Raw genomic sequence first — 26,072 nt, forward strand, 5'->3', positions numbered from 1 at the left:
TGTTTTGTAGAAAATATTCTGAGTGACTATTCTTTTTTCAGTTCTTACAAGGCATTCTAAGTGCAAAGAAGTTAATTCATAATATATAATAGATGCCTTAGCACAGATGTCTTAGTTCTGGCTGCTACTAACAAGAATCCCATACACCAGGTGGCTCACACAATAAACATTTATTTCTCATAGTTCTAGAGGCTGGGTTCTGCAGACCCTCCAAGACCAGGGTGCCATCATGGTCAAGTTCTGGTGAAGACCCTCTTCCTGGTTTGCAGATGGCATTCTTGTTGCTGTGTCCCCATATGGCAGAGAGTAGAGAGAAAGATGCAAGACCTCTGTGTCTGTAATCCCATTCGTGAGGGTTCCACCTTCACGAACTAAATACCTCCCAAAGGCGCCATTTCCTAAGACCATCACACTGGAGGTTAGAATTTCAACATACAAATCTTTGGGGAACACATACACTCAGTCCACAACATCTAGGGGTTGTCAAATCTCCTCTATCAAGGGCTAGACAATAAATTTAAGCTTTGTGGACCACAATGTCTCTGTAGCAGCTACTCAATTCTGGTGGTATAGCATGAATCCAGTCACAGACAATATGTAAACTAATGGGCATGGCAGTGTTCCACCAATAAAACATTATTTACTAAAATAGTTAGCAGGCCAGATTTGATCCACAGGTTGAAGTTTGCTGTCTTTGACATTAAGATGTGATTCTCTCACCAAATGTGACTGAGAAGGACTACCCTAGATATTACTATCTCTGACTCATTAAAATCTAATACAAATTACAAAGACCTGAGGACATTTAAACTATATTTATCTTTGTAATACTGTGAAATGTATATTTTGTCTTCGATCTTGCTTCCTGGCATATAATTCCTAACATCCTTTGAAACTCCAAAGTAATGTTATTTTGTGTGCTAATGAGTCGACTGAAAGCTGGAAGCTTCCTGGTAGCTTCAGGTTGGGGGCTGGTCTCCATAAACACCAAGGCAGGATTAGAAGGTTAGGACTTTCAGCCCTACCCTCCAATCTCCAGGGAGCAGAGAGGGGCTGAAGGTTAAGTTGATCACCAGTGGCCAATGGCTTAATCAATGATGCCTGCATAATGAAGTTCTCATAAAAGCCCAAAAGGGGCTAGGAGCAGTGGCTCCCAAAGTGTAATCCCAGCACTTTGGGAGGCCAAGGTGGGACTAGTTTGGCCGACACAGTGGGACCCCACCTCTACAAAATTTTTTTAAAAAAATTAACCTAGCATGATGGTACATGCCTGGAGTCCCAGCTACTCAGGAGGCTGAGGTGGGAGGATGGCTTGAGTCCAGGAGGTTGAGGCTGCAGTGAGTCATAACTGCACCACTGCACTCCAGTCTGGGCAACAGAGTGAGACTCTGCCTCCAAAAACAAAAAACCAAAAGCAAAACAAAACAAACCCAAAAGGATTGGGTTTGGAGAGCTTCCAAATGCCCAAGCAAGTGGAAATGCCCGGAGGGTGGTGCACCAGACAGGGCATGGAAGCACCCAGCTCCCATACCTTGTCCTAGGCATTTCTTCATGTTTCCTTCATAACATCCTTTGTAATAACCTGGTAAACGTAATTATTTCCCTGAGTTCTGTGAGCCACTCTAGCAAATTAACTGAACCCAAAGAGGGGTGGTGGGAATCCCAACTTGAAGCTAGTGGGTCAGAAGTTCTGGAGACCCAGACTTGCAAATAGTGTCTCAAGGAGGGACAGTCTTGGAGACTGAGTCTTCAACCTGTGGGATCTGAGTTATCTCCAGGTAGATAATGTTAAAATGGAATTGGAGGGTACCCACCTGACGTCCACAGCAGAACTCCTTGCTCGTTTGATGTGTGGCAAGAAACCCTCACATGTTTGGTTACAGAAGTCTGCGTTGAGAGAGACCCCGCTGGTGTCCACTGCAGAACTGACTGCTTGCTTGGCATGTGGGGAGAAATCCACACATTTGGTCAAAGAAGTCCTCTGTGATGATCACTGCTATAGAGTGAGAGCCGAGGAAAAATAACCTGTGTTTTTCCCCCATCAGAACTCTCTTCCAGCTTTCTGGGTTGCTGTTGCCATTTATTATTTTTACTTTTAAAATTTTTAAATTCCAGGTACATGTGCAGGTTTGTTACATAGGTAAACGTGTGCCATGGTGGGTTGCTGCACCTATCAATATTTTTACTGTTTTACACAGTTCACATTACTTTAGATGTATTCGTCTATCTATCCTTTCCAGTGCTCTTTACTCCTTCCCGCATCTCCATGCTTCCAGCTGGGATAATTTTCCTTTTACCTCTTTATAGTGCCTCTAGTGTGGATCTGCTGATGATGAACTCTCTCAAATTTTTGTCTGTCTGAAAATATCTATATTCTCACTTCATTTTTGAAAGATATTTTTGCTTCATACAGATTTCTAGATTGGCAGTTATTTTCTTACAACACTTTGAAGCCATCATTCCACTGTATTTTGATTTCCATTTCTTCACAAAGTAGACTGTCAGTCTTTATTGTCGCTCCTTTGAAGGTAATGTATCTTTTTCCTACTTTGGCTGATTTTAAGATTTTCTTTGTTTTGGCAATTTTTCCTCTCTTTTCCCCTTATTTTTGTCTTTTGGTATTGATTCTGCTTAGAGCTATGGTGATTCTCAAATACGCAAGTTTGTATTAGTTTTGGAAGATTCTCAAGTCATTATGTCTTTTACTATTGCTTCTGATCTATTCTTTCTCCTCTCCTTCTGAGATTCCAATTGTAAGTACTTTAGACTTTTAACAGTGTCCCATTTGTCTCTTACATATTTTTATTTTCATTTTCCATCCTTTTGTCTCTCTGTGCTTTGGTATGGACATTGTCTTCTGATCTATCTTCTAGTTTACTAATTTCTTCTTCAGCTAAGAATACTATTAAACCCTCCTGTTTAATTCCTAATTTGAGTTACTGTGCTTTTAAAAGTTCTTCTTTTTAATTTTTAATTGATACATAACAGATACACATATTTTCAGGATACATGTGATAATTTAGTACATTCATATGATTTGTAAGGATCAAATCAGTGTAATTGGGATATCCATTGCCTTAAATGTCTTTATGTTAAAAAATTCAAATTCTTCTCTTCTAGCTATTTTAAAATATACAATAGATTATTGTAAACTATTGTCACCCTATATTGTACTTTTCAATTTCAGAATTTCCATTTAACTTTTTTATAGTGTCCAGTTTTTTCTGAAACCCTCCATTTGTCACTTAATTTACTAAACATATTTATCAACATTACATTAAGGTCCATGTCTGATAACCCTAATATCTAGCTCTCCTGTGGGTAACCTTATCGCCTATCTTTTTATATGTCTAGTTTTTGACTGAATGTTAATCTTGCATGCACAAAATTGTGGAGATAAGCGGAGGCTGTGAATGTTACCTTCCTCTAGAGAGGACTTAGTTTTGCTTCTGACAAGCATTTAAGAGCAGGGGTGAATGACTTTAAGCTATTTCAGCCAATTCAAAACTAAGTTTTTGTGTTTTGTGAGGGCTGGATTTCAGAAAAGTTTCTAGGTTTACCATACACCTAGGGTAAAAAGTTGGGGTTTTTAGGGGGTAACAGGGGTGGTTCTGACCAAAAGCCTGGAATGCTTACCAGGGTCTGTCATCCCTGAACTCCCATTTTTGTGACCCCAGCCTCCAACGTCTATTAAAAACTCTACTTAGCCGCTTGTTCAGGTTTTCAGTCCTAGCACTGAAGCTGGTAAATGCTTCTGAGAGGTCATGTGGCACCAAATGTTTATTCTGCCTCTTTAGACCTCCCTTCTCTCTGGGATCTTGGCCTCAAAGTCTTCAATGCCCTAGTAGCTTCCAATACCTTCAAATAGTTGCTTTTTATTATTTACCTAGGCATTTTAGTTCTTGGCAGCAGGGTTGGTCTGACACTGGCTAGTCTGTTTTAGCCAGAAGCAGGCATGCAAAATAATACTGAGTTTTACTATATGACTTGACAGGTAGCAAGTGAGATAATCTTATGAGTTTACTTCCTTCATCTACAACTGTGGAGGAATATGAGTAGAGTTCTTTGCATTCTAAAGATAAGCCTTACTTTTTACTATTCTATTGTTTTAATATGCTGTTGCATTTGCCTCAAATTCTCTTTAGAAAGAGGTTTTAGGCCGGGTGCAGGGGCTCACGCCTGTAATCCCAACACTTTGGGAGGCCAAGGTGGGCGGATCACAAGGTCAGGAGATTGAGACCATCCTGGCTAACACGGTGAAACCTCATCTCTACTAAAAATACAAAAAATTAGCCAGGCATGATGGCGGGCACCTGTAGTTCCAGCTACTCGGGAGGCTGAGGCAGGAGAATGGTGTGAACTCGGGAGGCGGAGCTTGCAGTGAGCCAAGATTGCACCACTGCACTCTAGCCTGGGGGACAGAGCGAGACTCCCTCTCAAAAAAAAAAAAAAAAAAAAAAAGAGAGGTTTTAAAGAAAAAATACGACACTGATTAATTACACTTTCTGGTAAATTATTTTAAGAGTCTCACATACACTTATGTGACAAAAATCTAAAGTTAGACATTTGCCTATCATTTTTTGTGTCTTTGGTATGCTAGCTTCATAAAATAAATTGAAAAGCTATCCCTCTTTTTTAAGTTCTTAGGCAATTTACATAGTAAATATTAAAAGCATGAAAGGTTGAAAAGGAGAAGAAACTTTTTGGAGATTATTCTTTTATAATTAAAATGTCTTTCTTGTTTTATTTAGGTTTTCTGAATTTTCAAAGGGATCTGGGACTCCTTAAAAGTTCCTATCCTGGCACACAGCTAGGGCTTAATAAATGCTGGTTTCCTTTTGAACTAAAAAGTTGTCTTTTTGTTTTGCAACATATCATAAAAAATATCTACCATTTCAGAGACAAGGAGTTCCTTTTCATAACCCAAAGCTTTACAACTACTGGAGATTAGGGGTCTAGCAAAGATACTAGTGGAAGTGAAAATGATACATTAATGCTTTTCATATTTTCCCCATCACTCCTATCTCATCAAACTTTGAAGAGACAATTGATAACAGCAGAAGTCAAAATAGAAATTACTACAGATGAAGATTTATTTAAGTAATCAAGCTATATTTACTAAATGCATATGCATAAATCAATACACATAGCTAAGTTTTATGAAAAGATAAACTAAACACGAATCCTGCTTTCAAGGAGTTTATAATCTAGTAGGAAAAGGAAATGTATATATAGTAATCATTATAAAGGTTAGAAAGTCTAAGTACCATAAAATAAATACCATCTGGAAACATTTATCATATAATGTGTACATAAGTAGTACATACAATTTGTACATAAGTAGTAACATGTTAGGCATTCTATTTTTTTCCTCTTTAGCATACCTATAAAATGGGGGGAAACCAGTTTTTTTTTTTTTTTTTTTTTTTCCCCCTGAGACGGAGTCTTGTTCTTGTCGCCCAAGGTGGAGTGCAATGGTGTGATCTTGGCTCACTGCAACCTTCACCACCTGGATTCAAGTGATTCTCCACCTCAGCCTCCTGAGTAGCTGGGATGGATTACAAAAGCCTGCCACCACGCCCAGCTGATTTTTGCATTTTGAATACAGATGGGGTTTCACCATATTGGTTAGGCTGATCTCAAACTCCTGACCTCAGGGGATCCACCCACCTTGGCCTCCCAAAGTGCTGGGATTACAGGTGTGAGCCACCGTGCTCGGCCCCAAGTTTTATTTATAAGTGACTTAGTGACTATATATTGCTTAGGTATCTGATCTTACCAAATAAAGTTTTACCTGAATAGCTGACTTCAGTGATGAAGAATCCAACATCATCACATTAATACCACAGGAGACAAATTTATAAGCATTTCTGGAACCCTAATTGGGGCTACTCTGTGTGAAATACAGTAAACTGAACTGACAATCTGATCATCACAAGAACAAATCCTAACAGTCTTCACAAAGAATATAAATTCAATCTCTATTGCACATCTTTTGCTCAGTTCTATATGCCAGCATTTGCAGATGTTTTCAGGGCAAAACAACCTCCCTCGCCCACCTTATAAATCATACCAAAGTGATTCCTATAGTCATGTTATGATAGGGTTAAAATAGTACCACTCTAGACTTGACTCACTTTGAAATGACAGAAACATACACACAAATATGTAATTACAGAGCAAATGTGTGATAGTGAGAAATAGATTATGCAGGGCTGAATATAAGGAAGACAATATGAGCCTACAATGTGAGAAACTTACATGTTACCTCATTTAATTCTTACAATAATCCTGTAATAGTATACATTATTATTCATTTCTTCTAGCTGAGCAAACAAAGGCTCAGAGAAAGTAAAAACTAACCCAAAGTCACCTAGCTAATAAGTGGTGTTCCTAGATCTAGCTCAGAGTTGAAAACTCACTCTTGAGACCATGATCAGTTGAGAAAGTTTTATAACACCACAGACTGAGAAAAATAAAGACGAACTACATTTTTCCTAAAGATGTATTTACTCAATTTATAGGATTCTCCTATAAGATGGTATCCTTTCCACTTCTTTGCATGAGAATGTCCTTTATTTTAAAAAGTAATGATAAAAGTGTATTGTGGTGGTTTTTATTCAAGTCTTAGGCGGCAAGAGTAAAAGATGGCAACCGTAAACCGGTTTCCATTTTTGTTATTGAACCTTAACTCTTACATGATGTCCAGAAGTCTCATAATCACAATGCTATTTCGTATTTTCAAAAGACCAGATTTTACCCAAAAAAGAAAAAGGTTTGATTAAATAATATTTAAGAAATGATTACCTTCCTACAAGAATGACAATTTTTTTTTTTTTTTTTTTTTTTCTGAGACGGAGTCTCGCTCTGTTGCCCAGGCTGGAGTGCAGTGGCGCGATCTCGGCTCACTGCAAGCTCCGCCTCCCGGGTTTTCGCCACTCTCCTGCCTCAGCCTCCCAAGTAGCTGGGACTACAGGCGCCCACCACCTCGCCTGGCTAGTTTTTTTGTATTTTTTAGTAGAGACGGGGTTTCACCGTGTTAGCCAGGATGGTCTCAATCTCCTGACCTCGTGATCGGCCCGTCTCGGCCTCCCAAAGTGCTGGGATTACAGGCTTGGGCCACCGCGCCCAGTCAAATGTTATACTTTAAGTATGTGCAGTTCAATGTATATCAGAAAAAAAACCTTAATACAGATGCTAAAAAAAAACCTCCCAAGGGTAATAAAGTATTTGATTCTTTTGATGTGCATTATTATTTTCACCACCTGAACGTATTTACACCTGTTTTCACGGCCACCAGCAAAAGATGCATGGAAGAATTTTTTTTCCCCATATCTGAGACTTAAATAAATTTCTTTTCTCATCATTCTCAGTATCATATTTAAGTTTACTTAACTGTTTCTTTTTTAATCTGGTTTATTTAATTTCTTTCTTTGATTACTAGAAAGATTCATTTTAAAGATGTTTACCAATTTGTTTTGCAAATTGTCTTTTCCCTTGCTCATTTACCTATGGCAAAATGCATGGAATTAGTTTTCTGTAAGACCTGGGTTTGAACCCAGGACTACCTATCTTGGGCAAGTCACACTGCTTCTTTAGGTCTCTGTTTTCTCCTCGGTAAACTCTACAGAACTGTGAATTTTGAACAGACTCAATGAGTTAAGATTTGTTCTTGGAAACATAGCAGAGAAACAAGACATAATACCTGTTAATAGCACCATTGTTGCTAATCTATTATCACCTTGACTACACATAACATTGAATAACAATGGTAATATAAACCCAAAATGAAATGAACCAAAAACACACACAAGCAGAGTGCAGTGGCATGTGTCTGCGGTCCCAGCTACTCATGAGGTTAAGGTGGGAGGATCTCCCAAGCCCAGGAGTTCAAGGGCAGCCTGGGCAACACAGCAAGACTCCATCTCTCCCTCTTACTTTTTTTTTGGTGGGGGGAATGAAAGAGGGGACATGACTGCTGATTTTACAGCAATTGAGGTAGGTACCATAAACAACTTTATGCTGACAAAAGATGATTTAGATGAAAGTGAAAATTCCTAGAGTGAAAAATTCATGGAGTGAAGAGGCAAGTCACTGGGGATTCCAAAGTTTTTGAGCAGAGCAACTGGAAGGAAGGCAGTGCTTTTCATTAAGTGGGAAGGAATGCAAGCAGAGCAGATGATAATTTCTGGAAATGTTTGTGAAAGCTTGGTATTAGGACTATATTTGATAGAATTCACCAGTGAAGACAAAATAACCTCCAGAGGTTATTTTGGGGCAAGAACAGGAGTGTAGTTCTGGATCTGTTCAGTGGAAATGCCCATTAAACAGTCATCAAGTTGGGGGACAGGCGACTGCATATGCAAATATTGAGTCTGGGGAGCAGTCTAGGCTGGTGTCTTCAGTGTATATGTGGTATTTAATGTCACAGGACTGAATGAGATGACCAAAGGAGTGAACAGAGAAGAGAAAGTTTACCATGACAGAAGTCAGAGAAGGATTCATAAAGGAGACTGGTTTGATGTTAGCTATTTTAGGAAATTTAGAATTTGATCTGGCAAAGACAGAAACCAATTCAAGCACTCTATCATCCAAGGTGTGAAACAAATGTTATCACAAGACACCTGTAACTAATGGATGTGTTAATGATACCACTAATAGATTAATTTAGAGAAAAAATTCAAGAGACTTGGGTCTCAGATAAGACATTTTACAATATGGATATGTGAGGCTTATTTCATACATCTTTACTAAAATTATAACATCTTTAAATTGCCCGTGTTACTAAAACAAGAATTTTATACCCCCCACCTACTTTTTTCTCTTTTGTTTTTGAGACAAGGTCTCGCTATCACCCATGCCAAAATGAGGTGGCCGGATCATAGCTCACTGTAACCTTGAACTCCAGAGGTCAAGTGATCCTCCCACCTCAGCCTCCTGAGTAGCTAGGACTACAGGTATGTGCCACCATGCTAAGCTAATTTTTTCATGTTTTAAAAGACAAGGGTCTTGCTGTGTTGCCCAGGCTGGGCCGACTAACTCCTTTTATTTATACCGGGGTGTCCAATCTTTTGACCTCTCTGGGCCACACGAGAAGAATAAAAATTGTCTTGGGCCACACACAAAATACACTAACATTAATGATAACTGATGAGCCTAAAAAAACAAACACACACACACATACACACACAAATCTCATAGTATTTTAAGAAAGTTTACGAATTTGTGTTGGGCTGCATTCAAAGCTATTCCGGGCCGCAGGCTGGGCAAGCTTGGTCTACACAAATATGCCTCTATACCAATCTCAGTCATTTAACAGATCTCTCTCCTGAAAATTGTGATATCAAAGTAAAGAGGCAGCCAGGTGAGGTTGCTCACACTGAAAATCCCAGCAACATAGGAAAACCCTGTCTTTACAAAAACAATTTTAAAAATTAGCCAGGCATGATGGTGCATGCCTGTGGTCCCAGCTACTTAGGAAGCTGAGGTGGGAGTCCTGCTTGAGCCTGAGAGGTTGAGGCTGCAATGAGCTGTGATTCCACCACTGCACTCCAGCCTGGGCAACAGAGCGAGACCTGTCTCAAAAAGAACCAAGAAACAAAACCAAACCTAAAGAAGTAAAATTGTTATCCTTCCAACTAGAAAGCCAAATAATGAAATATGCTTATCCCAAAACAGGTGTCTGAATCTGCTTACAAGTCTTTAAAGGTTTACAACACTCCATTCCTTCAAACTTTTTGTGTTGAAGAACCAGAAGAAAGATATAATGCAGAAGAAAAATGGGTCAAGTGAGGGAAATTGCTTTCCAACTGAGATTTGAGATTGAATAGGAAGTAGCTGAATTAAATGGAAGAAAGACAGTTATCATCCATTCATATGCTGCTCTTATGTGAGTTATCAAAGGCAGCTTACTTCTAGCTTACCCCATTAACTAAAGCATTCCAGTTCCAAGGTGACACATTTTTTTCAGAACTGTCTTCTCACCTTTTGTAACTTAGATCAAAACTAGAGTCCCTTTAAATAGGCTTAATTTTTTCAGTAACGTTAATTTTCAAATAGTGCTCCAAGGAAATTTTGCTGCTATGGCAGGAAAAAGAAAGGAATCCGTGAGATCTCTGCTTGTCTCACAGGCACACTCCTGCCTACACTGCATTCCAGATGCCAGAGTTAGAAATCAGGGAGAAAACAACACCAGGCTTTTCAAATATAAATAATGATTCTTATAAACACATGTTAGTTTTCTCTTTATAGGTCAGATGCCACAGATCAAATCTGAGGTCCCAAAGATCTCTCAGATTTTTAAACGTAACGGAAATTGTACTACCTCAGTCAGTCTGAATGAGGTAGTACAATACGGCAGTGAGGAGCACAGCCACTGGAATTAGGTGACCTGGCTTCTTCAGAGTGCCTCAGTGTTCTCTTATTAAGGAGAATAAATGAAATAACATATTAAGTGCTCTGTACTTGGCACATGATAAGCATTCAATAAACTACTGCTATTATGAAGTTTGGAATCCTTTCACCAGCTGTGAACTGGTATCTGAATGCTAACAGGCTTAGTGTCACAACAATACACAGAACGAAAGAACGCTGTGTTCCCCCTATTGCCTCAAACCAGGTTTCTCTCTACTCCCAACTCTGAAGTGCAGTTTCAGGAAGGCAAGTGGAAAAACAGGGGGAAAGGTTGTGGGAAAGACAAATAAAAAGTAAGAGAAACTAATGAGAACTTTTGTGAGTGTTCCTAAAGGCTGAATTTTGAAACACATGTTCAATAATTTAAGATTTAGTTGGAAAATCACAAGTTAAACAGAATAAACCATTTTCTAAAGCCTTAAGATCTACCTAATCAAAATTCTGCCATCCAAAGTTAAACAGGCATGTGTATAAGCTATTTAAATAACTACATCTCGGGCCAGGCGCGGTGGCTCACACCTATAATCCCAGCACTTTGGGAGGCCGAGGTGGGCGGATCACCTGAGGTCAGGAGATAAGAGACCATCCTGGCCAACATGGTGAAACCCTGTCTCTACTAAAAATACAAAAATTAGCTGGGTGCGGTGGCATGCGCCTATAGTCCCAGCTACTCAGGAAGCTGAGGCAGAAGAATTGCTCGAACCCAGGAGGCGGAGGTTGCAGTGAGCTGAGATCACGCCACTGCACTCCAGCCTGGGCGACAGAACAAGACTACATTTCAAACAACAACAACAACAACAACGACAACAACTCACTACATCTCAGCCAGGCCCGGTGGCTCACGCCTGTAATCCCAGCACTTTGTGAGGCCAAGATGGGCAAATCACAAGGTCAGGAGTTTGAGACCAGCCTGGCCAACATGGTGAAACCCCATCTCTACTAAAAATACAAAAAATTAGCTGGGTGTGGTGGCAGGCACCTGCAATCCCGGCTACTCAGGAGGCTGAGGGAGGAGAATCGTTTGATCCTGGGAGGTGGAGGTTGCAGTGAGCTGAGACCATGCCACAGCACTCCAGCCTGGGCAACAGAGCAAGGCTCCATCTCAGAATAAATAAATAAATAAAAATAATGACATCTCAAATTTTTATAAAGTGACCTTTAAGGGAGTACTGAAATTATGAATAAACATAAATTGATTTCAAGAAAAAGAATACTGACAATCTCTTTTTAAAAATCCTCTTATTTCCAGACAGCATTCCCTACAGTAGTGGGCAGAATATAAGTCTATCCAGAATAATGCTAACCAGATATTCTGGCTTGGCCAGAATGATCTCATTAGTCATAATACTCATTTTTCCAATGGGCTGGTATCTAAAGACCATCATCAAATCTGTGAAAGACAAGCCAGGAATAATTTTGTAATGATCTATCATACCTACAATTTTAATTTCTTCTTATGGAAGAAACGTCACACACTGTTTTTTCATGATGTGGTCAGTGGCACTCACTAGCAGTGACCAGGAGCCTCAGAAAAAGGAACTGGCCATTTCTTCAGGTACCCTATAGAAAAGAGTAGTGCAGGGAGCCCCTAGGATGACAGTTCCTCATGACTGTCAGCTTCCCAACTCCCCTCAAATCTGTAGATACAGCCCCAAGTACTGGGCTGACTAGTTGAAAACACAGTTGATTATTATCCTAAAAGATTAAAAACCAAAGAAAAGTATTCAATTATCAATCTTCTCTCTCCATCCCCATGACTTGTGGAAGCAATCTCTCTGAAGAAACAGATGACTCAAAAATTCTTATCTAAGTATCTTCAAAATACTATAGATGATATAGGGATTACAAAGATGAACATGTTATTATCCCTGCTAATAAGTAACTCAAATCTAAAGAAATTATCATAATAATGAATTTTTTTTTCAAAGCATTAATCTGCAAGGAACTGTGCGGAAATTTAAAGTCTAAAGTTGATAGAAAAGAATAAATAACCATGCTCAATTAAACGCAATACTGCATATACACAAAAGTCCAACAGTGGCTAAGATCCTCATTCGTCACCTGACTGGTAAAATAAAAACTATTTTTATCTGTTTTAAAGTTTCCCCACTCTACAAGAGTAAAAAAGAATCTATTATTCCCTAAGCTTAAGGAATCTCTTAAGTTTATCTAAAATTAAAAAATTCTAGTAACTTCAACACAATTACTAATGCTGCTAATCTATTTATGTAATAATTTGATCTTATGTTTCCTTGAAACATTAAAGATTTTTGCTTTCTCTTCTTTTCTGTCAACATTCCATATGCATAAAATTTACTATATACCTGGGACTGTTATATAAGATCTAGGTCAAGAATTTTTTTATGGGTATGGCACTAAGAAAATATGATTTCATTCAGAGTATTCACCATAATTAACAGCAGAACCTATTACTACATGGCTCATTACATACTTGGATTTATGCTGTGAGTCAAATCTCTGCTGCAGAACACAACCTCATACAATAAACTTGCCTAAAACTACTATCTTGTGTGTCATCTTTCCTCATCAGCATCTAAAAAGAATGTACTATGTGTATTTAACCGAATATCTTAATATTAGCTTCTTTATTAATTTAAAGATTCCGTGGCAGACACTAGGAAGAGCAGTACCATATGCCTTCTAGAACTCATTCTTTCCAACAACCCACATCAATCATTTTGTATTATTTTATCCTGCTGATTCTTTGTAACACCTTTTCAGTTTGACCCTACCAATATGTAGGCATCACCTTACACAGATAGCTACAACAGTCACAGTTTTAACACTGTATCTCTGCTCAAGGAAGATTCTAATCCAACACCTGATTCATGTCATGCCCACCAACAGCCACCAACAGTTCCTAAGAAGCCAACAACTAGAGGTTTTACCTGATAGAGTCCCTTCTAAACCTTACTGCCAACACAGAACCTCCATTTACAGCTAGGCCTCTGCACTCATCTAGTCAATAACTATATCCCGTCCCTACTAGGTCTCAGCCGTTATGTTACGCACTTTACAAAATATTCCCAAACATGGCTTGCCCATTCGTCTCCTTGTAGAATATCCCTTTCATCCAACCAAACTCTGCCAGCCTTTCAGAACTCATTTCAAGTGAAATCTTGCCTAACCACTCTAGCCCACAGGCCCTCTCTGGGGATGACCAGGCACTCTTCCTTTCCTAATTTGTTAAGAGTCAGTCCCACTGAACTAAAAAGTGGTATGAAGGGAAAACAATGTTCAAGGGCCACATAAGTTTGGGAAATACTGGGCCAATAAAAGTAAACATATTTCTTTCACTGCTGGACTTCTCAGAGCATCCAAAATTTTGACATGCATCCTTAAGAGAGGAGATACAGTATACGGCTATATAATGATATATTACCTTAGATTTTTGTTAACTTTTTAATATGTGCACGTGGCTTTCTTCACATGTATTGCTCTCTCCCTTTTTTTTAACAATGTGTTTGGTGCCCATTTCTCTCACCATACTAGCAAGACAGCTCCGGGAGGGCAGGAAGAAGTCGATGTCCTTCCCCTGTGGCCGCTGCACACAGAAGGCATAAAGGTTTTGTGGAAGGAATGATGTAACCAGGCTCAGGCTTCAGAAGGCAGCACAGCAGAATGATAAAGAGCTCAGGCTCCGGCTTCCAAGGACCTAAACACATTTATTAAGGTTCTGATTTTGGGCGAATTATTCAACTTCCATCAGCTTCAGCTTCCATCTATAAAGTGAATATAATCACAGTTCCTAACTTAGAAGCTGCTGAGGAAGAATGAATGAGATCTTACACATGAAGTGCTCAGAAGGCAGTCAGTTAATATTGGCAGCTGGATGGTAGGACACAGAGCAGAGGAAGAGACTAATTAAGAAGCTATTAAAATAATCCAAGCTTTTTCCATATGTGAGGGCTTTGAAGTGTACTGAGTTTAAATTCTGGCTTCATCTCCTATAAGCTATAGAATCTTGTGGAAATTACTGCCTTTGCTCATCTGTAAAATGGGAATGTTAAAAGCAACCACTTCACAGAAGTGTTGTGAGGATTAAATAAGATAAACTCATGTCCTTGGCACAAAATCACATCGTAAATGCTCAGATCAGTTTTAAATGGAGATCTGGTTACCTAAGGATGCTTTCTAACCTCGTCTGCTCCCACCTCACAATTCCCAGTTGTCCTCAGTGACTCAAATGTACTTGTTCCCACAAATCCATCACCTTCTTCCCTTACTGTGCCTCCCCACCAAAAAAAAAACAACCCTGTTTAAGACATCAGCCATAGTCCCTTGAAGAACAAAGCCTGTTAAACTCCCTCCCTACACTCTGGGCCTCTCACTCTGCACTTCATATTTTATATGAAGTATGAGAAAAAATACTTGTGCATCTCCCTCCCCTCAACTGTAGTTTCTAAACAACCGCTGTCCACATCATCTCACAGCAACAATGGTTGGAAAGGTGATACCCGTGCCTGCACTGCCATTTCCCAGTTTCAGATCTTAGTTTAATTCCCAGTTGCTACTTTAACTTAGATTTTCCCTGCTTCCTAAAAGAGTAATTAAAAAGAAATGATCTTTGGGAATAAAAAAGTAAACAGTATCTTTGCCAGGCTCAAACCAAGCACTTGATTTTAGCTGTGAGAGATCTTATTCTTAATAAGGTAGAAGGCCACACATAAAATGAATCAAACAAAGCACATATTCCCAATAACCACCTGCATCTGGTATCAGCCACGTCAAAAGACAGTCTGCACATTAGTAAAGGACTCAACCACAAACAAGAGTTATCCAACTGCTGAGAATAATTCGACTTGATATTGTGTTACTATAGGTTGGCAGTTCAATCCTTCAGAGAAGGATGTTATAAAGATACAATAGAGTATTAATTTCTAAAATGGTCTGAAGAAGGAAAACAGATTCTTCAGAGTAAACCATTTGGATTTATACAAATAGATGCCAGTCACACTTTCATTTTTGTACAAAAAAATTAAACATCTGTTATGCCAAAAAGGTTCATGAGGAAGTGGAAACCGGGCCATGTTAGACCAATCCATCCCACAAGATAGCTGGAAGATTCGAGATGACTCTTTGGGCCATGTGCACTGTGTGTGGCCCAATGATCATATGGGTCTTAGGGCAAGTGGTTCTCCAACAGAAAAGAAATATTGCAACAAAGAGGCAAATAAAGAGGAAGATGGTGGGACAGACAACTCTTACTTCCTAGACATCCCTTATTTCCTAGAGCAAACATTTAAATCCACTGGCTTACAAGAGGCATATACTTAAGAAGCTATATTACTGCTCAACCTTAATCACTACTATATTTTAGAAAACCAAAGTCCCAATGCATAGCTGGAACTCAGAGAGACACAGAGAATATTAAGAGTTCAAAATAACAGTGAGCGTTGCTTTCCCAAGACCATTCCTTCTGTTGTGGTTTGCAGCCACAGAGGGCTCAGGAGAGTGCGAACAACTATCTGTGCTACAGCAGTGATGTTTTGTGGCTGGATGCCCAGATTGTCTAGCTCTGCACACAGCTCTATAGTCTTTTGAGGGCTACAGAGGAGGAATGCATTCTTAACAAACAGCTCTCCATCCCTGCAATAGCTTCTTCATTCTCTGAAAACATCTAAGGCTAAGAAAAGAATTCATTTTTAGTAAAACTCCAAAAATGGAACAAAGGGTATGGATTTTCAGCATATTTTAAACATGTAAAACCTTGTTATATCCCAGGTGGAGATTTTTAAAAATTATATAATTTACCTTTCATTAAATAAACATTTCAAATGCACAAACTGTACAATAGGAAACTGTACCATTATTTTAATCCGGTTATTCAAACAATTTCACTGGTTAAGATTATACATTTCTCAGCTTCAATTTCAGATATACACTTTCTGCACAAGGTTTATAGTTATTTCTGACAAGTAACCTTTATATTTTTAAGTAATTATATTCCTAAAAAGTTATGTATAAGCTGAAAATTTATAAATGAACTCTATTGCATTAAAGTCTGCTTAAAGAAAGCTTATTGTATATCATTTTGTAAAGAATGCTCTCCTCATGACCACACATTTAAAAACTCATTTGTATAAATTTGGAGAGTAGGAGACTGAGTAAAAGCAAGAAAATCTGTACAATCTACTCCTCACAAATTATGAGCCACTTCTCACCCGACATCTTGCTGTCCCTGTTCAAATCTATAACATCTTCAAACAAAATATTAAGATGTTAAGTATCTTAAGTAACTAAAATCCAGTCACCTTCACTGTGAAACCAGTTGTCATGCAAGAGAGACTAAAGACTGTGTCGCCAACACTTCAAAATATTTCCTTACTTCTCACCTAAAATATCTGAAGACCCTCTGAGATAGAGCTGGAGAAAAGGTAAAAAAAAACCCATTTGTCTTAAAAGTATGAGAAAGAAGCCAAAACAATTTCAACGAAAGATTAAAAACAAAACAAAGTTACCTGGTTCTTCCCGGCGTATACAGACCCTTTCACCCTCTGTCTGCTCAGGACTCCGCCTCCTGCTCCCTCAACCTATCCTTCTCCCAGTTCCAAGGATGTCTATAAATCTGTCCTTGTCTCCTCTCCATTTCTTATGCCTTCTCCACCGGCTTCAGTTGCTCTTGGTAATCTTTGCTTGCTCTATCCCCAAATCTTAATTGTCTCATATGTTTTACTTTGGTATATGGGACAGCCTAGAGTTCACAGCCAAACGATTTTCTTTCTTATGAAATCTCAAGTATCACCTTTGCACAATAAACCCTCACTGAATGATAAACAGTCATCCAAAGCATAAGCATGCAATCTAATGCTCCATTTCCTACTGGGGAAGGCCAAAAAGACCCCCAAATAGTCTTTAAAATGGTTCTTCAATCTTAAAAGGTTGTTGGTGAACTTCTACCGTGCCAAAGATACTCTACATACTCAAATCAAACAATAAACTAACTTTCATCAGTAGTCTTTTTTAAAAAATGTCAAGTTAGCATCGCTTTCCTGGGTCAAGCAAGACTAAGTTACAATCAAGACCTCATCCTCTTCACTTGGGGTTGAAGAGGTAATGTAAATACCTCATTCCCAGCCAGTACTGCAGGAACTGTGTCTTCCATTTCTTTCCAAACTGAAAGCTCCCTTCACTAAGGAGAAGGGCTGCCCTACTCCAGTCCTGACCTCCCTCCTCCTCTGGCTTGGTTTTGGAAGTAAGCCAGATGACAGCATTTGGAAAAGCACAAATTTATCTCAGGAAAGCCAGCTGTTTAACAAAAAGGTGGCAGTAGCAGTGATGAAAAATACTGTATTTAGTTTCATATATCCTCTGTATGACTTATTTTTTAATCATTGAATGTCAAATGAAACAGTTCATTCCACTTTACCTTCACAATCAGCATTCTAAAGGCAACTATTTACCCCAAAGTTCCTGAGCCAACTAAATACAAATGTAAACCTGTTACAAAATAATCTGTTAGTGTTAAGACATATGCTACTTGGAAAAAAAAAAAAAAACCCGCAATAAACACTGTAAGGACGAAAATCTATAATCAACATTTACATATACTCCAGGTTACTACCAGAATATTTAAATAGCAGAATCCAAAATGAAATTAAGATTAAACCTTATGACAGTCTCGTATCAACCGTATTTAATTTCATACCTTAAAAGTAAAAACGGTAGAGCGCGGTGGCTCACGCCTGTAATCCCAGAACTTTGGGAGGCCGAAACAGGCGGATCACCTGAGGTCTGGAGTTCGAGACCAGCTTGGCCAACATGGCGAAACCTCGTTTCTACTAAAAATACAAAAATTAGCCGGGTGTGGCGGCGGGCGCCTGTAATCCCTGCTACTCGGGAGGCTGAGGCAGGAGAATCGCTTGAACCCGTGAGGCGGAGGTGGCAGTGAGCCGAGATCGTGCCACTGCACTAAAAAAAAAAAAAAAAAAAAAAAAAAAGTAAAAAAAAAAGGTAAAACCGAGGTAAGGTCAGCAAGGTCTTTGTTTTGGACAAGAAACACAGAAGAGTTACAAACAAGCTTTTAAAATCAGATCCTTATAATAAAAACGAATGTGTGTGTGTGTTTACTGTTACCATTTTCTGAGCTATCAATTTCTCATGGCCTGACTATGCCTATGGTCAGGTCATGAGTAATCTGTATGAAAAACAGATTCCAATAATGTCTATTCTTACGAAAATAAATATTAAAAACCTTCTGTAGAAAAAAAACTTTCAGTATAGGTAAATAAAGTAAATGATGTTCACATCATTACTTTGTTCTATTAATACACACAAAATTAATTCCGACAATATAACTGGTCATTTTAAAAACCTTGTTTTGCATTATTTTCCCCAACAAAGCATCCTAGGGGTGCCACAGTGAAAAATGTTAAAAGACCATTGCCACCTCTGTTGTTCTGGAACAACGTAAATTTCTTCAAGGTGCCCTCTACTAACCAAGTTCATCTGGCCTGGGGCTAAGTTTTATCATTTATTCTTTCACACAGTACCGAAGGAAATCTGGAATCTATAAATATGATTGCCAGCACCCCCTACACATTTCAACCAGCTACCACTGTCCTCTGAAATCACTCAAGCCAGGTTTCCAGGGTCTCAACTCATTCGCATATTCAATTCTAACTGTAGGAAATCCCTCGCATAAAATAAGCCTTATGCAGGGTCAAATTACATTCAGGGACGTGCGGGGCTCTCACAGCGATCACCATAAATTGGCTACCTTGTACTGGCCGAAGTACATCAACGTGAATCCCAGACACTCGAGAAAAATCGAACCTCGGCTACACAATGGATTAACCCAGTCAGAAGGCTCCAACTTGCAACTCCTTAAAGACGTTGAAGTTGGACATCTACAGAGCACCATTTTGAGTTTAGAATCCGCAGTTCACGCCTAGAAATAACCGAGCGGACCACTCAAATGGAGGCTTCATTTGGCGGAGGCAAAGGTTTGAGACAACTCCACTAATTACGTGCAGAATCACCAATACCGTCAAATGCCTTCGAATGCAATAGGTGCAGCCACGATCTAGCGGCTCCTTCTCCTCTACCTATCGGCACAACATCCAAGCAGCAAGCCTTCATTTTTTGCTAAGATCCCCAAAGCTCCGTGCAACATGCATGCCAGTTATTTCTTCCCCAGGTGAACACGCAGGGAACCCCCACATCCACATCTGCACATTTTCATAGCTACGAATCAATTAAATCTCGTCCTCAAGGTAAAGGTGCAAAGGAGGCACCGCTTAAAGCAGAGGTGGCAACGAGGCGCTCGGGTTACGTTATCTGATAACAGGACAGATGTTGTACGGCTCGTTTTCCTCATACGCATTACTCCGCAGTCGCAGCACCGTTAGAAAATCCACCTGATTTCAGACCCGCAGAGCGCCCAGGGGTCCTTCTCCGCCCACCCGCAGCGCGCCCCGGGTTTTTCTCTTCCCCCAAACAACGGTACCGGGCTCCTACACCAAAATGCGGCGGGTTCGCGCCTGCCATCACCAATGCAAAACCTGCGGGTGGCTGCCCGGAGAGAACCGAATTTCACCGCTGCAGGAGTTTTAAAAGGGAGGGGGCACAGCCATCGTCAGCCCTCCGTTCCACTCCCGTTTGATTGTGATGCACACCAGGCGTCTGCACAGCCCTGTCTCACACTCGCATACACGCGCCCTGGCCCCGGCCGCTTCACGCCGCTCCCCTCCAAACCCGGCCGGCCCGGGGCCCGGCGCCGCACGCGGGTCGCTCGGGGCCAGCGCCCGCCCCGGCTCGGCTCGGCCGAACAAAGGGCCCGCGAACCTCCGGGCAAAGTTGCGGCGGCGGCGAGGAGCGGGCGGACGGCCGCGCTCACCTGGGCTCCGTCCCCGGCGGCGGCGGCGGCGGCGGCGGCTCCGCGGGGCTCCGGCGGCGCGGGCCTGGCGGCGGCGGCGACACGAACAACCGCCCAGGGGCCTCGTGGGTGCGCGGGCGGCGGGGGCCCGCTCAGCGCCGGCGCCGCGGGCTCAGGTCCCGGCGCGGGCGGCGGCGGCGGCGGCGGCGGCGGCGCGGGCGGGTGGGCGGCGGCGCGTCCCGGCAGGTCCAGGTCCGGCCCCGGCAACGCCGCGACGCGTCCTTCTCCTGACGCCCGGCGGGACGCGGCTCCGGCGCGGCCCGGGTCCTAGGCGGTGGCGGCGGTGGTGGCAGCTGCAGACGGCTGGGCGCGGGGCCGCTCCGCTCCCTCCGCCTCCGGCTCGGGCGGGCCCGCGGGGACGGCGGCGGTGACGGCGGCGGGAGCGCGGCGGGCGCTGGGACTGTCCTGTCAGGGGGCGGCCCGGGTGGCGCTCAAGGCTGCGCGGCGGCGGGGCCGGCGGCGGCGGCTGCGGCTCCCGGGGCCGTCGCGCTGAGGTGCGGAGCTGCCACCGCGGCCATCTTGTTGCTCTAACTGACAAGAATCCCCCTCCCCCCGCTTCAGCCAGACGGGGCGCTCGCGCCCCCTTCCCCGCCCCGCGTTGGCCTCCAACAGGAAGTCGTCCCGGCCCCTGGCACGTGACTCCCACCGCATCTGCATACCGGAGGGCGAACTGGCCAATCGGCACTCTGCGCCTGAGCTCCTCCCCCGCGCGCCCCTCCCCGGCCCATTGGCTCTTCGGCTAGGCCACGCCTCCTCCTTTCCCCTTAATACCCGCCCGCGCTGTGGTTCCCTACAACGCGCTGGGAGCGCGCCGGGGTGCGAGCGGTGCGCGTTCCGACTGGCCGGGACGCGCGTCAGTTCTGGGGGCTCGCGCTACTCTGGGGGGTACGTGTAGACCTGCGTGGTGTCCTTTACCGCCGCCGCCTGCCCTCCGGTCCCTAGGCGCTGTGGCTCCGCGTTAGGGTGCTGGCGGGAGGGGCGCCGACCCGGGTCTGCGCATCCGATGGGTTCTCCTGGCCAGCGCCCCGCGACGCCCCGGGCTTTATCCGGTAATTTCGCCCGGCGGCGCCCGGCTCCCGCACCGGCGCGCGTCCCGCCCGTGCCGTGCATACGCCCTGCACCGCCCCACCTTGCACACACACGCACACTAGCCCTTAGGGGCCCTGGAGCATCGTGCTCACCCCGCGCCTCCCGGCCCGCCCTTGCGCGCTGTGGCTCCCCAGGGAGCGCCCAGCTGCGAGCACAACAAGCCTCGCTGCGAAACAGTCCCCCCGGGAAACAGCCCTTTCCCTGGAGCACAGACACCCCACCCCCACCACACAAGCCTTCGGTCCGGGCCGAACCCGGGCGCTCCGGCCCCTACGCACCGCACGATTCCTCCCCGCTGCTCCGTACGCCGCCGTGATCCTCCGTTCCACGGCTCCTCGATATCCATTATTCATTAGTGGTAGGTAAGGTCAGGCGCAATGTGCAATTCGAAAAGTCCTTTTTAACTTTCGGTTCAAGCCCGGAGAAGATTTTGAAACCAAAAATTTTCTCCATTTTCATGCAAGGTCGCAGAAGCAAGCTAGCTTTAACCCCATCGTTCGGTGAAGGATCAGCAGTGCTACTTGGAAGTTGGTATTGGAAGAGGCCATTCCCTGTCTACGTGTCCCCGTCTTGAAGAGGAGATAATAACACACTAGTACTTTCGCAATGCAATTTTGTTACCGCAAGTGTCATGCTTTGAAACGTCTGTGGATGAAAGAGACAAATTCCCTGCTCTCGTTTCCCTTCAGGGTCCCATGAGCTCCTTTCTTCTTTCTGCCATATTTTAAGCCCTCGGGTAGTCAGATTCACAAACCACCCTCTAAAGGGTCGTCAAATGTCTGTTGTATTGTGTTGTGTATTTCCCCTCCCGAGAACCCACATCCCTTAGAAGGATCTGAAGGCAGAGGGAACTGACATGGAGGCTTTTGCCTTGTCTATTCGTTTTATTTACATTCATTTAATTCTCCACTGCAGAGAACCTGCATCTTTTGTATTTCTCAAAGGTAGAGGTATTATCACATGCTCCAGAAGGGAGTGCAAAATAACATCTTCAAAATAGGCAGCGCCCACGAAGTAGACTGCCGCTACATAAATGAGGAATCCAGGTGTCTGGATGGACCAATCATTGTAATAAGCAGAACTTCACTTTTTGGAAAATTGAACCAAAATACATTATTTAGCATTGTCTTTGACGTTGGATTTGTGGCTCTCACCTCTGAGTTCCTCTCTGGTTCCTCCCCTCCCTCAGTTTAATCAGGCAAAAATCGTCCTCTTCTCCAATGATATTAGACTCTGAGCAACAAGAAAAGGCAGAACTATAGAGACTGTATGTTCTGAACCCCAAACTGGACTCACAGTTTGGCATGTGGACCTGTGACAGTAGAGAGAGTGTTTGAAGCTGAAGTTGACCCAGAAACGTTGAGGCATATGGTGGCCATGAATCTTACGACTGCAGAGCAGTGATACTTATTAGTGGTTGTTTGAACTGATCAAGTATGAGTAGGAACCCCACGCACAACTGTAACAATGGGTACGTTCATGTTTGGGGTTGGTCATCCTCTTATCAGCCCTGCCACCACCATCTTATAACCAAGGTATAAATTGATCATCTGTAGGGCTGGCCTGGTGGCTCAGGCCTGTAATTCCAGCACTTTGGGAGGCCAAGGCAGACAGATCAGGAGGTCAGGAGATGGAGACCATCCTGGCTAATATGGTGAAACCCCGTCTCTACGAAAAAATACAAAAAATTAGCTGGACGTGGTGGTGGGTGCCTGTAGTCCCAGCCACCCGGGAGGCTGCGGCAGGAGAATCACTTGAACCCGGGAGGCAGAGGTTGCAGTGAGCCAAGAAGGCGCTGCTGCACTCCAGCCTGGACGACAGAGCTGGACTCCGTCTCAAAAAAAAAAAAAAAAAAAAAAAAAAAAAAAAAAGGGCAAAACCAACAAAATTACGTTTAAGAGGAGTAAATGTTAAATGTATCTCTTAAATTAAAATGTCAACTAATTGAGGACAAATGAAGAAGACCTAGCTGGATCCAAGGTCGTAAAAAAATTCTAGTTATAGATGACCACATGCTCGACAAGGCAAATGTGTGAACTGATTGGTTTAAGACAACAGCAACACTACGTTAAAATAGTGTCCAGTTTAAGAGATTGCACTCTGAGCTGGTCAGATCCCAAATGGAATATTTTGGCCAATTCTGGGCACTACGGTGCAAGAAAGAAATCGACAAAGTTAGAGACTGACTCAGAATACAGCCAGTCGTTGGTGGAAATCCTCCAGTCTGACCAACAGCTGAAGAAGCAGGAGAGACTGGTGCAGGGAAGAAGAGACAAGCAAGGCAGGATGGCTGTCTTCAGGTATTTTTGAAAATCCCATATGCAAATAGGCACAGATATGTTCTCTGAGACCCTAAGAGGCCAACTGAAGATCAGCGGGTGGTAGATACCAGGCAACTTTCTGTTCTGTTCAAATATACACTGCACCCTACAAAATGGAGTTTCCATCAAATGGAGTTATTAATAGAAACTCCATTTTGTAGGGTGCAGTGTATACTGCTCAGGTGATGGGTGCACCAAAATCTCACAAATCACCACTAAAGAACTTACTCATGTAACCAAATACCACCTGCACCCCAACAAGCTATGGGAAGAAAAAGAAACTCCATTTTGAAAGGTAGCAAGATCTACATCTGTGCAGGGATTTAAGCGGAAAGGCAGGATGATCACGTCCCTATCTCCATGGCTATTGCAAAACAGATTACTGTGTTGTGCAAAAATGTTAACTAGCTCAGGGGTTCCCAAAGTATGTTCCCTAGACCAGCGGCATTGGCTTTACCTAGGAGCTTGTTAGAAGGGCAATTTCTCAGACCCCATTGCCAGACTCAGTGAATCCAAACCTCTGGGGATGGGGTCCAGGTATCTGCATCTTATCCAGTCCTCCAGGTGATTCTGAGGCAATGAAAATTGGAGAGAAATAAAGGCACCTTTTTGGGGCTTGTATTTGCGTATAATACCCCTCTCCAAGCCCAGTCACTTCCTACCACACACTGGTGCCTGAATTACTCCATCCTCCTATTTCTGTTGATTTTACACGTATAATTTGCATCCTAATGATGGACTCTTAAAGGGAAAAGCTTCAGGACTCCAACAAATGATTGCTTTTCAATGAAAATGTAAGAAAGCTGGGCTCAGCTCTCCCTGCTTGTCACCAATAGATAACAACTGAACTGCGTTAGAAAAATGTGATAAATTTACAGAGGCCTTTCAGACAAGCAGCAAGGCGTAGGGTGTCGGTTCTCAAACTTTCTGTTGATGAGAATCACCAGGGTAGCTTGTTTGCATTACAAATTCACCTTAGGTCTAGATGAGGCCCATGAATCTGCATGTCTAATCAGCTCCCCAAGCGATTCTGATGCCGTTGTCTTCCCACTATGCTGATAATAATATTGGAATAGAGACTAGAACCTTAAAGTGAGGAGTAAGGATGCGTCTCAACTCCACTGTTCACTAATTGTTTGACCTTAGGCAAGTTTCTGGGCCTCTGACTTCTCCTTTGTACTCCTCACTGAGTTAGAGATACTCACTGAATATTTATTGCCGTGTGTTACGTGCCAGAGAGTGAACTAGGTGCCAGGGATTTAAGACTGCAAGCCGTGCTTGAGCTATGATTACAATGCATGGGCGCTGCAGGAGACAGAAGGGACTCAGGTCATTCTGAAGGGCTCAGGAAGACTTCTCCAAGGGCCTCAGATCTGAGTCTTGAAAGATGCAAGGGAAAGCAGTAATAGGTCAGAAACTGATGGAAGGGCATTGAAGAAAGAGGAAATGGTCAGAGTAAAGGAAACCAAAGAGAGCTTGCAGTGCAGCACTTTCAGGAGGCTGGAAGACATCAGTGAGGCTGCAACAGACCAGGCAAGAGGAGATGGGAGAGATGAGCAGAGGCCAGATTATTATTTTTTTTTTTTTTTTTTTTTATTTTTTTTTATTTTGAGACGGAGTCTCGCTCTGTGGCCCAGGCTGGAGTGCAGTGGCCGGATCTCAGCTCACTGCAAGCTCCGCCTCCCGGGTTCACGCCATTCTCCTGCCTCAGCCTCCCGAGTAGCTGGGACTACAGGCGCCCGCTACCTCGCCCGGCTAGATTTTTGTATTTTTTAGTAGAGACGGGGTTTCACCGTGTTAGCCAGGATGGTCTTGATCTCCCGACCTCGTGATCCGCCCGTCTCGGCCTCCCAAAGTGCTGGGATTACAGGCTTGAGCCACCGCGCCCGGCCTCCAGATTATTATTATTATCTTTTTTTTTGGAGATGGAGTCTCGCTCTGTCACCCAGGCTCAAGTGCAGTGGCACAATCTTGGCTCACTGCAACCTCTGCCTCCCGAGTTCAAGCAATTCTCCTGCCTCAGCCTTCCGAGTAGCTGGGGCTACGGTCACACACCACCACGCCCAGCTAATTTTTTGTATTTTAATAGAGATGGGGTTTCACCATGTTGCCCAGGCTGATCTCGAACTCCTGAGCTCAGGCCATCCGCCCGCCTCGGCTTCCCAAAGTGCTAGGATTACAGTTGTGAGCCACCACACCCGAGGCCAGATTATGGATACAAGGAGCATCTCATGTGACCTTAAGGAGTTGGGGACTTTATCCTTAAGGCAATATGGAGCTCTTGGATGATGCCAGACATTATTACACTTGACTGTTAGAAAGAGCTCCCTGGGAACATTGTGGCAGATGAC

The 26,072-nt window shown here is 42.9% G+C and overlaps 1 protein-coding gene across 7 annotated transcripts in view; it reads right to left on the reverse strand.

Moving 5' to 3' along the window:
- Positions 1–26,072, reverse strand: part of TNRC6C (trinucleotide repeat containing adaptor 6C) — a 264,335-nt gene that overhangs the window by 134,344 nt on the left and 103,919 nt on the right. For 3 of the 7 annotated variants that reach the window (XM_050764144.1, XM_050764143.1, XM_050764150.1), the window contains exon 1: positions 21,679–21,983. In XM_050764144.1, the coding sequence (XP_050620101.1) occupies positions 21,679–21,746 (68 nt within the window). In that variant the 5' untranslated portion in view covers positions 21,747–21,983. Of the gene's footprint in view, positions 1–1,814; positions 6,855–19,893; positions 20,127–20,272; positions 20,391–21,678; positions 21,985–26,072 lie in introns of those variants that run through there. The other 4 variants (XM_050764151.1, XM_050764146.1, XM_050764147.1 and 1 more) reach the window with 4 other exon arrangements.

This window comes from Macaca thibetana, chromosome 16, assembly GCF_024542745.1.
Source record: "Macaca thibetana thibetana isolate TM-01 chromosome 16, ASM2454274v1, whole genome shotgun sequence".
Lineage (NCBI taxonomy): Eukaryota > Metazoa > Chordata > Mammalia > Primates > Cercopithecidae > Macaca > Macaca thibetana.